General features: G+C 43.8%; 1 protein-coding gene across 1 annotated transcript in view; it reads right to left on the bottom strand.

Annotated features, from left to right (window-relative positions):
• Positions 1-8,967, bottom strand: part of LOC120930590 — a 67,920-nt gene extending 58,953 nt beyond the window's left edge. Inside the window, exon 1 of the mRNA XM_040341765.1 lies at positions 8,841-8,967. Coding sequence (XP_040197699.1) covers positions 8,841-8,883 — 43 coding nt within the window. The 5' untranslated portion in view covers positions 8,884-8,967. The remainder of the gene's footprint in view (positions 1-8,840) is intronic.
• Positions 8,968-15,044: the final 6,077 nt, after the last annotated feature.

Genomic DNA, 15,044 nt, shown 5'->3' with positions numbered 1-15,044 from the left:
GTAATTCATTTAGTTCAGTCATTTGTGAATCCAGCAAATCCAAAATTCATGTTCCCACCTAAACTATGATTTTAAATGATATTCAAGCACATAGGGCCAGATCCTCAAAAGGGATACGCCGGCGTAACTGCTGTTACGCCGTCGTATCCCTGTTCCTAACTATGGAACTGATCCACAGAATCAGTTTTCCATAGTTAGGCAGAAGATCCGGCATGTGTAAGGGACTTACACTGCCGGATCTTAGGATGCAGTACCGCATCCGCCGATGGGGGCATTTTGCGTCGAAATGCCGCCTCGGGTATGCAAATTAGCACTTGCAGAGATCCACGAAGCTTTTACGCTTCGTTTTTTCTCCGTAAGTTTTAGTTTGCAAACGCAAAATTAGGGCTGCTTTTACAAAGTGTAAACTGTTTACACCTTGTAAAAACAGACCCTTCTGTCCAGCGACGCAATTTTTTTTTTGTTTTTAATTTTTTTTTTTTTGCCGTATCTTTTTTTTTTCCCGACACAACTTTATTGACCCGTCGCAATCCACAAAGCTCGGCGTAACGTAATTTTGCGCTATGCATGTCGGGAAAATGACGTCACGAGCATGCGCAGTACAGCCGGCGCGGGAGCGCGCCTAATTAAAATGGGAATCGCCCCCATGAAAATAGGAATGCCTTGCGCCGGCGGAATTTAAGTTACACAGACCAAAATTTCTAGGTAAGTGCTTTGTGGATCGGGCACTTAGGTAGAAATTTTAAGGCAGTGTAACTTAAATGAGAAAAATTAAGTTACGCCGGATCTTTGTGGATTACCCCCATAGATCTTTGCACTATATTGTCGTTGGTGTTTCTAACGGAGACAGTAAAGACTGTGACAAGTGTGGCTTGCTTTAAGGTAGAAACCCGGTGTAGTGCTAATATTATGACATGGCTAATGCTGACCACTTCCTGTAGTCCTTCTACCTCTATTTGCCTGACCTTGCAGATATCTCAGACCGCAGAAACCTTTTAGGTCTTTTCTGATGGACAGACCAGGATGTACATGGCAGCCTTCAGGGGGACCGAAGGAGGTGACAGCTAGACGGGCAGATGGTACAGTGGTTGTTTGCAAACACTCTTTGTTCTAAATACAGTAGACCCCTTAACAACCAAACAGAGCCTGATATTGACACAGGAGCAGGATCAATCTTATGCCATGTACACACGACCGTTTTTCATGGCGAGAAATTTGCAATTTTTTTAGATTGGTCGTGAAAAACGGTCGTGTGTAGGCTCCATAGCATTTTTCTCAATTTTTTCTCACTGTTTTTCACGTCGTTCTTTTCAAAGTCGTGAAAAACAGTCTTGTGTAGCCTTTTACAAAGGGAAAAAAAACGTGCATGCTTAGAATCAAGTATGAGATGGGAGCGCTCGTTCTGATAAAACTAGCGTTTGTAATGGAGATAGCACATTCATCATGCTGTAACGGACTGAAAAGCACGAAGACTGAAAATCGCGAATCGTCTCTCACCAAACTTTATTAACACAAGGATCAATAAATGCAGCCCAAAGGGTGGCGCCATTCGAATGGAACTTCCCCTTTTTAGTGCCGTCGTACGTCTCCGCGATTTGCTCAAGCATTTTTTTTAATGAACGTGTGTATGCAAGGCAAGCTTGAGTGGAATCACGACCAGAAAAACATGTTTTTTTTTGCATGTCATGAATAACGGTTGTGGGTACGCAGCATTAGAACCATCTTAAAATGGAGTTATTCCCTTGACTGGACAATTTTGTCAGTCACGGCTCTGTCACTGTTAGAAATAAACTATTATGCCGCGTACACACCATCACTTTATGTGATGAAAAAAAACGACGTTTTGAAAAACGTCAATTAAAATGACCGTGTGTGGGGGAAAACGTTGTTTTATGTCTTTTCAAAATGTCGTTTTTTGTGTCAATTAAACTGATAGTGTGTGGGCAAAACGACGTTTTTAAACCCGCGCATGCTCAGAAGCAAGTTAAGAAGCTAGCTTTAATGGAAAAGAGTGCTGCACGTAACCGCGCTTTGCTAGAGCATTTTGAAAAAACGATGGTGTGTAGGCAAAGTCGTTTTTGAAAATGAAGTTTCAAAAACGTTGTTTTATTTCATGATTTAAAACGTTGGTTTTTTTCATCACATAAAGTGATGGTGTGTATGCGGCATTAGTCATAGAGGAAGATGACCAAGATAAAAACCCACATACTGCAAAAATATTCCATTTGTTTTTAACTGAAAGTGACTAAGAGAAAATTTCACAAGACATTTGAGGAAGGATGAAAAGAAGGGAAGTGATTTCACTGTATACAGGGTACAGCTAGTCTAAAAATCTTTACTGTCGCTGAATTCCAAATGGTCAAATATGTGCCTCATACAAAGCAGATAGTAAATAATAACCTCTCCAGCCATACTTTCTTTGATAACGGCAGGATTGCAGAAGTCTGGGACATTATCTGAATTGAACACCTAGGCCCAGATTCTCAAAAGAGATACGAGTCGCGCCGTCGTATCTATGAGCCTGATTCTTAGAATCAGTTACGCATAGATTTCCCTTAGATCTGACAGGCGTAAATCTCTTACGCCGTCGGATCGTAACTGCATTTTTCCGCTGACCGACAGGGGTGTGTAAGCTGATTTACACGTCGAAATATGTAAATCAGCTATACACGCGAATTCCCGAACGTACGCCCGACCGACGCAGTAAAGTTACAACGTTTACGTTAGGCTTTTCCTGGCGTATAGTTGCCCCTGCTATATGGTGGCATAAGTGCGGCGTAACAATGTTAAGTATGGCCGTCGTTCCCGCGTCGAAATTTAAAAAATTTCCGTCGTTTGCGTAACTCGTCCGTGAATGGGGCTGGACGTAATTTACGTCCACGTCAAAACCAATACGTCCTTGCGGCGTATTAGGAGCAATGCACACTGGGAGATTTCCACGGACGGCGCATGTGCTGTTCGTGAAAAACGTCAATCACGTCGGGTCACAGTACATTTACATAAAACACGCCCCCCTGATCCAAATTTGAATTAGGCGGGCTTCCGCCGGCCGATTTACGCTACGCTGCCGCAACTTACGGAGCAAGTGCTTTGAGAATACAGCACTTGCCCGTCTAAGTTGCGGCGGCGTAACGTAAATTGGATACTTTACGTCGCCGCAGAGATACACCGATCTACGTGAATCTGACCCTTAAAGTTCAAGTTCCAGCCTTGTCTGCACTTACTTGGGTTCAATAGGCCATTTTATCCCTTGGTGATGCAAAGGCTTGCATGAAGTCAAGACCTCCTACAAAGCCAATGTTCCCTAAGTGGGACTTGCCTACAGTCCTTGAAGCTCAAAGCTTCCTTTCTATCCTACAGAATTGGCTATACTCTGGAATCTAACACTTAAGATCCAAATTTCTGGTTGCCATAACCTCAGGGAAAAGAGTATCAGAACTGCGGGCTTTTGTGCACGAGAAGCCTCACCTAATGTTTCGCCATGACAGAATAGTCCTAAAAATTTAGATCACTTTATCCCTAAGGTGGCTTCCTCCCACTTTAACCAGGATGTCAATTTGCTATTTTTCTTTGGTGAAGAGGGAGAACTGCATCTCCTGGATGTTGGCTTAAAGCGGAGGTCCACCCTAAAAATAAATTTCACCTTATTAGCTTCCTTTTAGTTAAAAAAAAAATGTTTCACTTGCCTCCAAAACCCTGTTACTAGGCAGATTTCCTAATCTGCCTACTTCCTCTTCCGCGGCGGTTCCACATTTCTTCGTGACTCGCCTGGCCTCTTGGGAAATGAGTGTCATCATGTCGTCATCATGAGTGTCATCACACAGTCTAACAGCGCTATGAGCAGCGTTTAACTGCACATGCGCGAGATCGAGAGGTACATGCTGGTTAGCCAGCATGCACCTCTGTTAGAAAAACCAAGAAGATAAAGCAACTGGGCTTCACATGCCCATAGCTAAAATGTAAACGCCCAGAAGATCGATTACAGCCTAAACTGTACGTTTTTTAATTTGTTACTGAAAAGATCTGGATTTATTCATATATGTTACTACATAAATACAGTAATAACTTTGCCAGTGTCGTAAAAATAAAAATAAAATTATGTCCGGACCTACGCTTTAACTTGGAAGTCCTACTTGGCAACCACTTCTTCATTCAGGAAAGCGGAAATCTGTGCTTGGTCTCACATGACTTAAAGGGTTACTAAACCCTCGCTTTTTTTTTTTTTTTAAATAACAAACATATGATACTTACCTCGACTGTGCAGTTCATATTGACGTGGCAGTTTTGGTTGTATGCAGAGCACACCGCCATTCTGCCTGTGCTAGTACGCACACACTTCATCTTAGTGAAATAATCCATCTTTAAACTTCAAGGTTCACATTCATCCGATCTGCCATTCATTCAATAACAAACCACCACTATCTTGTTCTCAGTTCGCCATCGTCGCCATCCTCTGGTTGCCCAGCTAATCACGGCTCCTTTTATTCCCACAAACAGGAAGTACTCACTGTGGCAGCTAATCACCTCCCCCATGGGAGTGGTCATCACAGGATGTCCCCTCAACACAGCAAGCACCATATAAGAGCATCCCTCTAACAGGATGTCCTATACAATGAATACAATACAAGAATACAATGAATAGAATACATAAAGAGAATACATGAATAGAATACATACAATGAATACAATGCTGGCTAAAGTCTTATGGGTGTGTCTGTGCAGGGAATGCATGTATGCCTTGTTGCAGGCAAAGCCGTATTTCTTTTAAAACATGGATGCCTTCCACCAATCCAAAAATGCTCACAAGCTCCCATATTATCGCTGATAGAATCCTTATTTTGCGCTATTTCATAGAATAAAGCATATTCAGATTATAGCATTATTGTAGGTGGAATGGAGGCTATCTACAGGCGTACACTACGAATCCCAAACCATGCTGATCAGACACAGCAGAGACAAGAGCGCACATCCGCCTATAACCACTAATGTCCTTACGGAGTGAGCATATCCCTTCCTCAACGATCGTCCGTGCTAATGCACAGAGGGTCCCTCGCTGGCGGACATATCCCCACGCGCGAAAACATCACACTCCAACCTCAAGACATTTTCTACTACCAGACGAGATTCAACCAGTCTCAGACTGCCCCAGTCAGCTCTTTAGAGCGGGTTGCGGAAGTACTAAACACTGGGTGACACTATGACAATTGTGACAGGAAGTCAGGTAAATCTGTGGGTGTTGTCACAGACGGGAGATACATTTCTGCCTTGTTTAGACAATACACCAATTGTTATTAGGCGTCGGCTGCAGAAGTAGCCAGAGAAGGTTTAAGGGCGTTAGAAAACTTCAGCTGTTCAGAATGAGTCAATTATGGCCTCTTTAAGTAATCCAGAGGATTACCACTGATTTGCTGCATCCTGAGGCTTTCTGAGTGAAGGAGAGCAGTAGCAGAAATACTTCTGAAGAGGTGAAGTGCTGTTGATTTTTCTGTGTGATAAAAATCAAAAAGAGACTATTGTTTTCTGCTGTAGGACCAGCAGTGTCTGCCCAGCACTAGGCTGTGCCAGACTCCCTAGATAGGTTCCTGTGTGGTGAAGGTAGACGCCCCAAGTAGCCAGGGTTTATTTTATGTTTGATTTTGTTTATGCTGTTTGGATGCTTGCACTTGATTCCAGCAAAATGGAAGAATAAACCAAAATCTTTGTTTTCAACCGTCTTCGACTGCCTGTCTGTATAAATTCAGTGTGTAGTGAACCCATCCAGGGGGTCACACACCCCGCTACCGATCTAACCCCTTACACAATCCATATTAAATACATCTTGAAATTTCCACAATAGCTTTGCACAGAGTGGCCCCGATCCTCCTCTTCTGGGGTCCCCCAACGGCACTCCCGGCTCCTCCCCACATCGGAAAACCACCTAGGGGGTCCCCATACGGGCACGCTCCAGAGTCCAGCTTTTACGTCCATAGACACCAGATGCACTTGCGAGACGATAGATGAGGACATGCAGCATGGTGGAGAGCACTTGGCGCGGAGGAGGAGGAAGTTAACTCCTCCTCCGCTTTGAGTGCTGAGCAGGGAGTCGCATCCATGACATCACTGGTTGCTACACGCTGGGCGGCTGTAGCAACCAATGGCCAGTAGAATGTCAGGTAGAGGCGGAGGTGGACGGAGTTTCACTGCATTGTCCCGGAATTAATGTGGAAGTCGGAATCCGGCCCTGAACCTGGGGGGGATTTTACCATACCTGTCCCCCCGCATTATTTCCTGGGGGGGGATGTGTCCCCCGTTCCTACGCCCATGTACACAGATGACAGTGAATGAAAAATACCGGTCATTGCATTGCCGGTATTTTTCATTCAAACTTACCGGCTGATGCTGTTTGTTCACTAAGGTTCAAACCTCTGAGGGCTTCACAGAACATTTATGCTGTATTTATACTGAGATTAAATTACACACAGGTACACCCTATTTACTAATTGGTTGACTTCTGAAGGCAATTGGTTCCATTAGATTTTAGTTAGGGGTGTCAGAGTAAAGGGGGCTGAATAAAAATGCACGCCACACTATTCACGTTTTTTTTTTTTTTTTAAGTGTGAAAACCATTTATCATTTTCCTTCCACTTCACAATTATGGGCCACTTTGTGTTGGTCTATCACATAAAATCCCAATAAAATACATTTACATTTTTGACTGTAACATGACAAAAAAACTATATTTTTTTTACTTTCTGGAGCAGAAGGAGCAGATAAATATTCCGGGGCAGATCCTCAAAGAAATTACACTGGCGTATCTGTTGATACGCCGCGTAATTTCAAATTTTGCGCGTCGTATCTTTGTTTTGGTATCCACCAAACAAGATACAACGGCATCTGTGTTAGATCCGACAGGCCTTAGTACGCCGTCAGATCTAAGATGCAATTTTCCGGCGGCCGCTGGGTGGCGTTCACGTCGTAATCCGCGTCGAGTATGCAAATTAGCTTTTTTTTAGCTTTTTCCGACGATCCACGAACGTACGAGCGGCCGTCGCATTCTTTTACGTCGTTTCCGTTCGGCTTTTTCCGGTGTATAGTTAAAGCTGCTATCTGGTGGCGTACTCAATGTTAAGTATGGCCGTCGTTCCCGCGTATAAATTTCACGTCGTTTGCTTAAGTCGTCCGTGAATGGGGCTGGACGCCATTTACGTTCACGACGAAAACAATGACGTCCTTGCGACGTCATTTGGAGCAATGCACCCTGGGAGTTTTTGACGGACGGGGCATGCGCAGTTCGTTCGGTGCGGGGACGCGCTTCATTTAAATGAAACATGCCCCCTACTCGCCGCATTTGAATTCCGCGCCCTTACGCCACGAGAAATACACTACGCCGCCGTAACTTACGGCGCAAATTCTTTCTGGATTCAAACCAAAGCCAGGTAAGTTACGGCGGCGTAGCGTATCTCAGATACGCTGCGCCGGTGCAGATCTTTGAGGATCTGCCCCTCCATATCTCAAATGGAAAATAAACATTATCATGATAAACGTTGCAAAAAAGGATATTACTGAAAAACCTCACAATTTACTTAACCACTTCCCGACCGCCGCATGTAGATATATGTCGGCAGAATGGCACGTACAGGCACATTGGCGTACCTGTACGTCCCTGCCTAGACGTGGGTCGGGGATCGGGACCCCCCCCCCCCCGCTACATGCGGCGGTCGGATTCCTGCGGGGCGCGGCTATTCGTTTATAGCCGATTCGTCGCGATCGCTCCCCGGAGCTGAAGAACGGGGAGAGCCGTATGTAAACACGGCTTCCCCGTGCTTCACTGTGGCGGCTGCATCGATCGAGTGATCCCTTTTATAGGGAGACTCGATCGATGACGTCAGTCCTACAGCCACACCCCCCTACAGTTGTAAACACACACTAGGTGAACCCTAACTCCTACAGCGCCCCCTGTGGTTATCTCCCAAACTGCAACTGTAATTTTCACAATAAACAATGCAATTTAAAGCGGGGGTTCACCCTATTAAAAAAAAAATAAAAAATAAATTATTATACCATTACATTCGGCATCGTAGCGCGAGCTACAGTATGCCGGTCTTACATTTTTTATCCCCGTACTCACTGTGCTATGGATCATTGAAGATTCCGGGGAATGGGCGTTCCTATGGTGAGAGAAGGTGATTGACGGCCGGCCCTGGCACGTCACGCTCCTCCGGAAATAGCCGAAATAGGCTTGGCTCTTCACGGCGCCTGCGCATAGCCTGTGCGCAGGCGCCGTGAAGAGCCGAGACCTACTCCGGCTGTCTTCGGGGAGCGTGACGTGCCAGAGCCGGCCGTCAATCATCCTCCCTCTCCATAGGCACGCCCATTCCCCGCGGGAGTCGGGGAAGCCACGTCGCAATTGTCTGTTAAAGCGACGCAGTGCCGAATTGTAAAAACCCCTTGGGTCATTTAGCAGCATATTGGTCCGGTCCTTAAGTGGTTAAACAAACCTCTACTGCCTTAAAAAGTACTGTATTTGTGTTACTTATAGCGATTCAATGTACTCGTTATATTAGGTGGTTACACACACACTTGACCTGTCACTAAAAACATAAACTCAATTCTAGCGATAAAAAATAAAATAGTCATTTTCAAGGTGGTCTAAATGTTAAAAGTTATAAGCATTTTAAATAGAACCTACAATTAACAAATAGTGAAAGAAAGAAGGTTCAGATGATTTGGTAACTTTTCCCATTCGCCTTCCTCTTCATCAACTTTTAGAATTTTCCGATAGAAGAGTAACATAATTTAACATGAATCCTTTTCAACCCAAGAACAACCCAACCACTTGTATGAAGGTCACCAACACTCACCTTGGATGAAGAATAATATCAGGAGGACCTGGGTGGCTTTCATGTTGGAAGGCAGATACTGAGGACGGAGCAGTTTTGTTTATTTTGTCTTAGACAGACTGTAGAAGAAGAAGAAAACTCATTTCCTGGACATCACAAAGTGTGGTTGGTAGTTCTGCCACAAAGTTCTTCTTTTTTATAACTGGAAATGTGAGTACACTGACATAAAGGAGTTGATTTCTTAAAGTGGTTGTAAAGGTTCCCGTTTAAAAAAATAAAAATAACTAACATGTCACACTTCTTTTCTAAAGAAGCTGAGGGTAAAGGTGATGGACCGGCCAAGCATGTCTTCAGACCTAAACCTATTGAACATCTGTGGGGCTCCGCAAATGGAAGGTGGAGGATAGGGATGAGCTTCTATGTTCGAGTCAAACATAAGTTTGACTCAAACATCGGCCGTTCGATCGAACATTATGGGCCGTTCGCATCAAATTCAAGGGGACAGATTCTACTTAACCACTTTCCGACGGCGCACCGTCGAAATACGTCCACAAGGTGGCTCTGCTGGGCGAGAGCACGTAATATGACGTCCTCTCTCCCAGCCGCCACTAGGGGCGCGCGCGCGCCGCCGGAGGCGCGCGCGCGCGCCCCCCGCTCGCCCCCGACTCCCGTGCGTGTGCCTGGCGAGCGCGATCGCCGCCGGGCACACGCGATCGCTCGTTACAGAGCGGGGACCGGGAGCTGTGTGTGTAAACACACGGCTCTCGATCCTGTCAGCAGGGTGAAAAGCTGATCTTCGGTTCATACAATGTATGAACCGTGGATCAGTGTTTCCCCTAGTGAGGCCACCCCCCCCCCCACAGTAAGAACACACCCAGGCATACTTAACCCCTTCCCCGCCCCCTAGTGTTAACCCCTTCACTGCCAGTGGCATTTTTATAGTAATCCAATGCATTTTTATAGCACTGATCGCTATAAAAATGCCAATGGTCCCAAAAATGTGTCAAAAGTGTCCGAAGTGTCCGCCATAATGTCGCAGTACCGAAAAAAAAAACGCTGATCGCCGCCATTACTAGTAAAAAAAAATATAATAAAAATGACATAAAACTACCCCCTATTTTGTAAACGCTATAACTTTTGCGCAAACCAATCAATAAACGCTTATTGCGATTTTTTTTTACGAAAAATATGTAGAAGAAAACGTATCGGCCTAAACTGAGGAAAAAAAATGTTTTTTTATATATTTTTGGGGGATATTTATTACAGCAAAATTTAAAAAATATTCATTTTTTTCAAAATCGTCGCTCTATTTTTGTTAATAGCGCAAAAACTAAAAATCGCAGAGGTGCTCAAATACCACCAAAAGAAAGCTCTATTTGTGGGAAAAAAAGGACGCCAATTTTGTTTGGGAGCCATGTTGCACGACCGCGCAATTGTCTGTTAAAGCGACAGAGTCCCGAATCGCAAAAAGTACTCTGGTCTTTGGGCAGCAATATGGTCCGGGGGGTAAGTGGTTAAAGAGGAGTTCCACCTAAAAATTGAACCTCCTCTTAACCCACTCCTCACCCCCTTACATACCACATTTGGCATGTAATTTTTTTGATTATTTTTAAATCAACATTTAGTAAAAATATTGGTCTGTAACTGCTACATATCCCTGGATCCTTCCCCTCTTTTGGGATAACCGTAATATGCACCATTACAGCCTCTGGTGGTAGCGACCCTGTTTGACCCACTGTATTAAATACCTTGGAATTGCTTAATTTAAAGGCCAAATGTTTTTGTGTTATCATTCATATTCATATTCTCAGAAAAATGGGCAAGAAATCATAAATTCTTCCAGGGTATGTAAACTTATGAGCACAACTGTGTATATATATATATATATATATATATATATATATATATATATATATATATATATACAGGGCTTTTTTTCAGGGGGAACTTGGGGGAACTCAGTTCCACCACCTCTGGCTCAGACACTTTGGTGCGTGCTCACCACAATCACTTGTAAACACAGAAGTCCAATTTCTGTGTTTACAAGTGACAGCTCTGCACTCTGTGTGTAACCCCCCTGAACTCTGCACTCTGTATGTAATGCAATCCTGGTATTTAATGCCCCTTTAAGACCCTTCTACTGTTTGTGAAATCTGAACGGGGTCGTGGTTGAGTTCCTGCACCTATTTTCTGAGAAAAAAAGGTCTGTATATATATATATATATATATATATATATATATATATATACACTGTGTTTATTGGCGTATAACACTTACGTTTTTACCCTGAAAATAGAGGGTAAACTGTGCCTGCGTGTTGTACGCAGGGGGCTGTGGAAATTGTTTTCCTAAAACTTCCCTCTTATAGTTATGCACTCCACACACGATCGGTTTCGTCTGATGAAAACGGACCAATGGATTTTTTTGGTGGGCGTTAAGACCATATGGACTGTTCAATGGGACCCATGTCTGAAGAAGGATGATGTGCGCCTTTTAGGCACAAAGCGGCATATGTTGCAAGGAAATAATATCTGAGTTTTGAACATAGTCTGTTTCCAGTCCCAACGGTCAGATAAGCCCCCTGCAGGAATGTAAGCTGGTACACCGGACTCCGAAATGTCTACTAAAGTCTTTGATTAGCCCCTTGGCAGACAATAGAGAGGTGCGACCGTCAACATAGGTGCAATGATGAAAGGATTAGCAATCTGTTGGAGATTATATGGGCAATATCGCCCCCCAGAGGCTAGGTATGGCACAACAATCACGAACAAGGATGTGAGTCATGGAAGTGCAACGATTGGTTGAACATCAGATGGGCGGGCAAATGAGAGGTAATGTGAATGAGTAATGAGTGGAGTTTTGTAAAAGGGAGTTTGAAAGACAGAGCTTGGTCTATTCTCTTGGGAGCAAGCTTGCAGTGAGGTTGTGGATCTGTTGTCTAAAGGCCTATGTTGAAGCCACATGGACTAGGGCTCATGGAAGATGTGGTCAAGGCCTAGCTCTTTGAACACCTGAGCTCAGTCATGAGGAGATAGCTGAAAGGACGTGTTAAAGGAGTTGTAAATAAAAACATTTTTTTTTTGCTGAAATGACTATTTACAGGGTATAGAGACATATAGCTGGATTCAGGTACGGCGGCGCATTGTTGCGGCGGCGTAGCGTATCGTATTTACACTATGCCGCCGTAAGTTTTCAAGGCAAGTACTGTATTCACAAAGTACTTGCCTGCTAAGTTACGGCGGCGTAGCGTAAATGGGGCCGGCGTAAGAGCGCCTAATTCAAATGAGGATGTGGGGGGCGTGTTTTATGTAAACTAACTGTGACCTGACATGATTGACGTTTTTGTCGAACAGGGCATGCGCCGTCCGTGTACATATCCCAGTGTGCATTGCGGCAAAGTACGCCGCACGGACGTATTGGTTTCGACGTGGGCGTAAATTACGTCCAGCCCTATTCACGGACGATTTACGCAAACGACGTAAATTTTTTTAAATTTCGACGCGGGAACGACGGCCATACTTAACATTACTAGTCCAGCTTTTTGATGGAATAACTTTACGCCTGAAAATGCCTTACGTAAACGGCGTATCTGTACTGCGTTGGCCGGGTTTACGTTCGTGAATCAGCGTATTTAGTCATTTAAATATTCTACGCCGAACGCAATGGAAGCGTCACCTAGCGGCCAGCCTAAAAATTACACTAAGACACTTATGCCGCTCGTATCTTAGCCTAATTTAAGCGTATCTGGTTACCAGAATACGCTTAAATTTGCGTCGGCGCAGATTCAGACTTAGGCCGGCGTATGTACTGTAATCATAATGTACCTGTAGTTTCTAGTTTCGTTTTTGCATGTTGTTTTCTGCCTCTGTGCTGTACAGAGCCACAGAGCCAATACAGGGCAGTGATGGTTTGGAAAACAAAAATGATTGGTGCTGAGGGGTTTTAGACACACAGTAATCACACCTCCTTGAAGTTAGTGACCACAGAGAGAAAGCTCCCAGTACTGTGGTTATCAGGAAACAGACAACCAGGAAGTGTGGAGATCAGAGAAGAATTACAGCAACTTGAGAGCAAAAACGAACAATGAGGACATGAAAACAGCACTGCATTAAGGTAAAGGAAGCTATTAAGATAAAAAAATTCCTTTACAAACCCTTTAAGTATCTTTCTTTATTATCACCAGTATTGTTTATTAGGCCATAGATGTATGTTATTGGAACGTGATATTCCTACTTTGGAGGAAATAAATGTAACAGTTTTTACTCAAATGCGTCTGTCTTTATAACTAGCATTATAGCCGTAAGCCTAATATACATGCTGGTCTTATATACTAGCAAACAAGGGACTCATGCACTTTAATACAGATGCGATAGTTATATATATATATATATATATATATATATATATATATATATATATATATATATATATATATATATATATATATATATATATATATGTTACCATAGAGAGGATATATATACATATTATTGCATGATTGTTACTTCATGCCAGAAGGAAGCCTTTACTGTGCAAATGCCACAAAAAAGCCAATAAGGCATGTCAAGGTGTTGTTGGGTATATTGTAACCAGGCTTTTTTGTGGAACTTGTATAGAAAAGGCTTCTTTCTGGCAACTTGACCATGCAGCTCTTTTTTGTTCAAGTATTATCGTATTGTGCTCCTTATAAAAAAACACACTGGGGCTGATTTACTATAAACAATGCGCTGCGCCGGTTCATGGCTTAATTGGTGCGCATGAAGAGGGTGCAATGCAATAAATATGTAAAGCCGCCGAACCCCCTTTAGAAGTCTATGGGAGAAATCAAAAGTGTTCATATTAAAGGTTAATATGCTAGGTTTTTGTCCTAAAAAGTGTTTGGGACCTGAGTCCTGCCCCAGGGGACATGTATCAATGCATTATTTTATTTTTTTAAACTGATGTTTTTTCGGGAGCAGTGAATTTAATAATGCTTAAAGTGCAACAATAAAAGTGAAATATTCCTTTTAATTTCATACCTAGGGGGGTGTATAATATGCCTGTAAATTAGCACATGTTTCCCGTGGTTAGAACTGTCTCTGCACAAAATGACATTTTGATGGGAAAAAAGTCAATTAAACAATGACTCGCGGCTATAATGAATTGTCGGCTCCCGGCAATTCAGAAAAAATTCATTCATAAAAAAAAAAAAGCGTGGGGTCCCCCCAAATTCAATTACCAGGCCCTTCAGGTCTGGTATGGATATTAAGGCAAACCCCGCCGTCAAATAAAAAAAAATTACGTGGGGTTCCCCCCAAATAGCCATACCAGGGCCTTCAGGTCTGGTATGGATTGTAAGGGGATCTCCACCCCAAATAAAAAAAATGGCGTGGAGTTCCCACAAAAATCCACACCAGACCCCTTATCCGAGCACGCAACCTGGCCGGCCAAAGGAAAAGAGGGGGGACGAGAGAGCGCCCTCCTGAACCGTACTAGGCCACATGCCCTCAACATGGGGAGGATGCTTTGGGGTCCCTCCCAAAGCACCTTGTCCCCATGTTGATGGGGACAAGGGCCTCATCCCCACAACCCTGGCCGGTGGTTGTTGGGTTTGCGGGCGGGGGGCTTATCGGAATCTGGAAGACCCTTTTAACAAAGGGGACCCCCAGATCCCACCCTCCCCTGTGTGAAATGGTAATGGGGTACATTGTACCTCTACCATTTCACAAAGAAAAGTGTCAAAAATGTAAAAAAAGACAATAGCCGGTTTTTGAGTTCACCCAAATTTTTTTTTTTTTAACCTTAGATTAATGCTCATTTTGTCAACGGGAATCGGGTGTTTTTAAAAAAAATCTAAGTAGTACTTACCGTTTTAGAGAGCGATCTTCTTCGGGTATGGTCTTCGGGACTGGGCGTTCCTATTTGATTGACAGTCTTCCGACAGGCTTCCGACGGTCGCATACATCGCGTCACGAGTCGCCGAAAGAAGCCGAACGTCGGTGCGGCTCTATACGGTGCCTGCGCACCAACGTTCGGCTACTTTCGGAAAATCGTGACGCGATGTATGCGACCGTCGGAAGCCTGTCGGAAGACTGTCAATCAAATAGGAACGCCCAGTCCCGCAGCCCATACCCGGAAGCGGCGAAGAAGATCGCTCTCTAAAACGGTAAGTACTGATTAGATTTTAAAAAAACTACCCGATTACCCTAGACAAAATGAGCATCAATCTAAGGTTAAAAATTTACT

This window comes from Rana temporaria, chromosome 3, assembly GCF_905171775.1.
Source record: "Rana temporaria chromosome 3, aRanTem1.1, whole genome shotgun sequence".
NCBI lineage: Eukaryota > Metazoa > Chordata > Amphibia > Anura > Ranidae > Rana > Rana temporaria.
The sequence above is the reverse complement of the archived record's forward strand: the minus strand, read 5'-3'. Positions and strand labels throughout refer to the sequence as shown.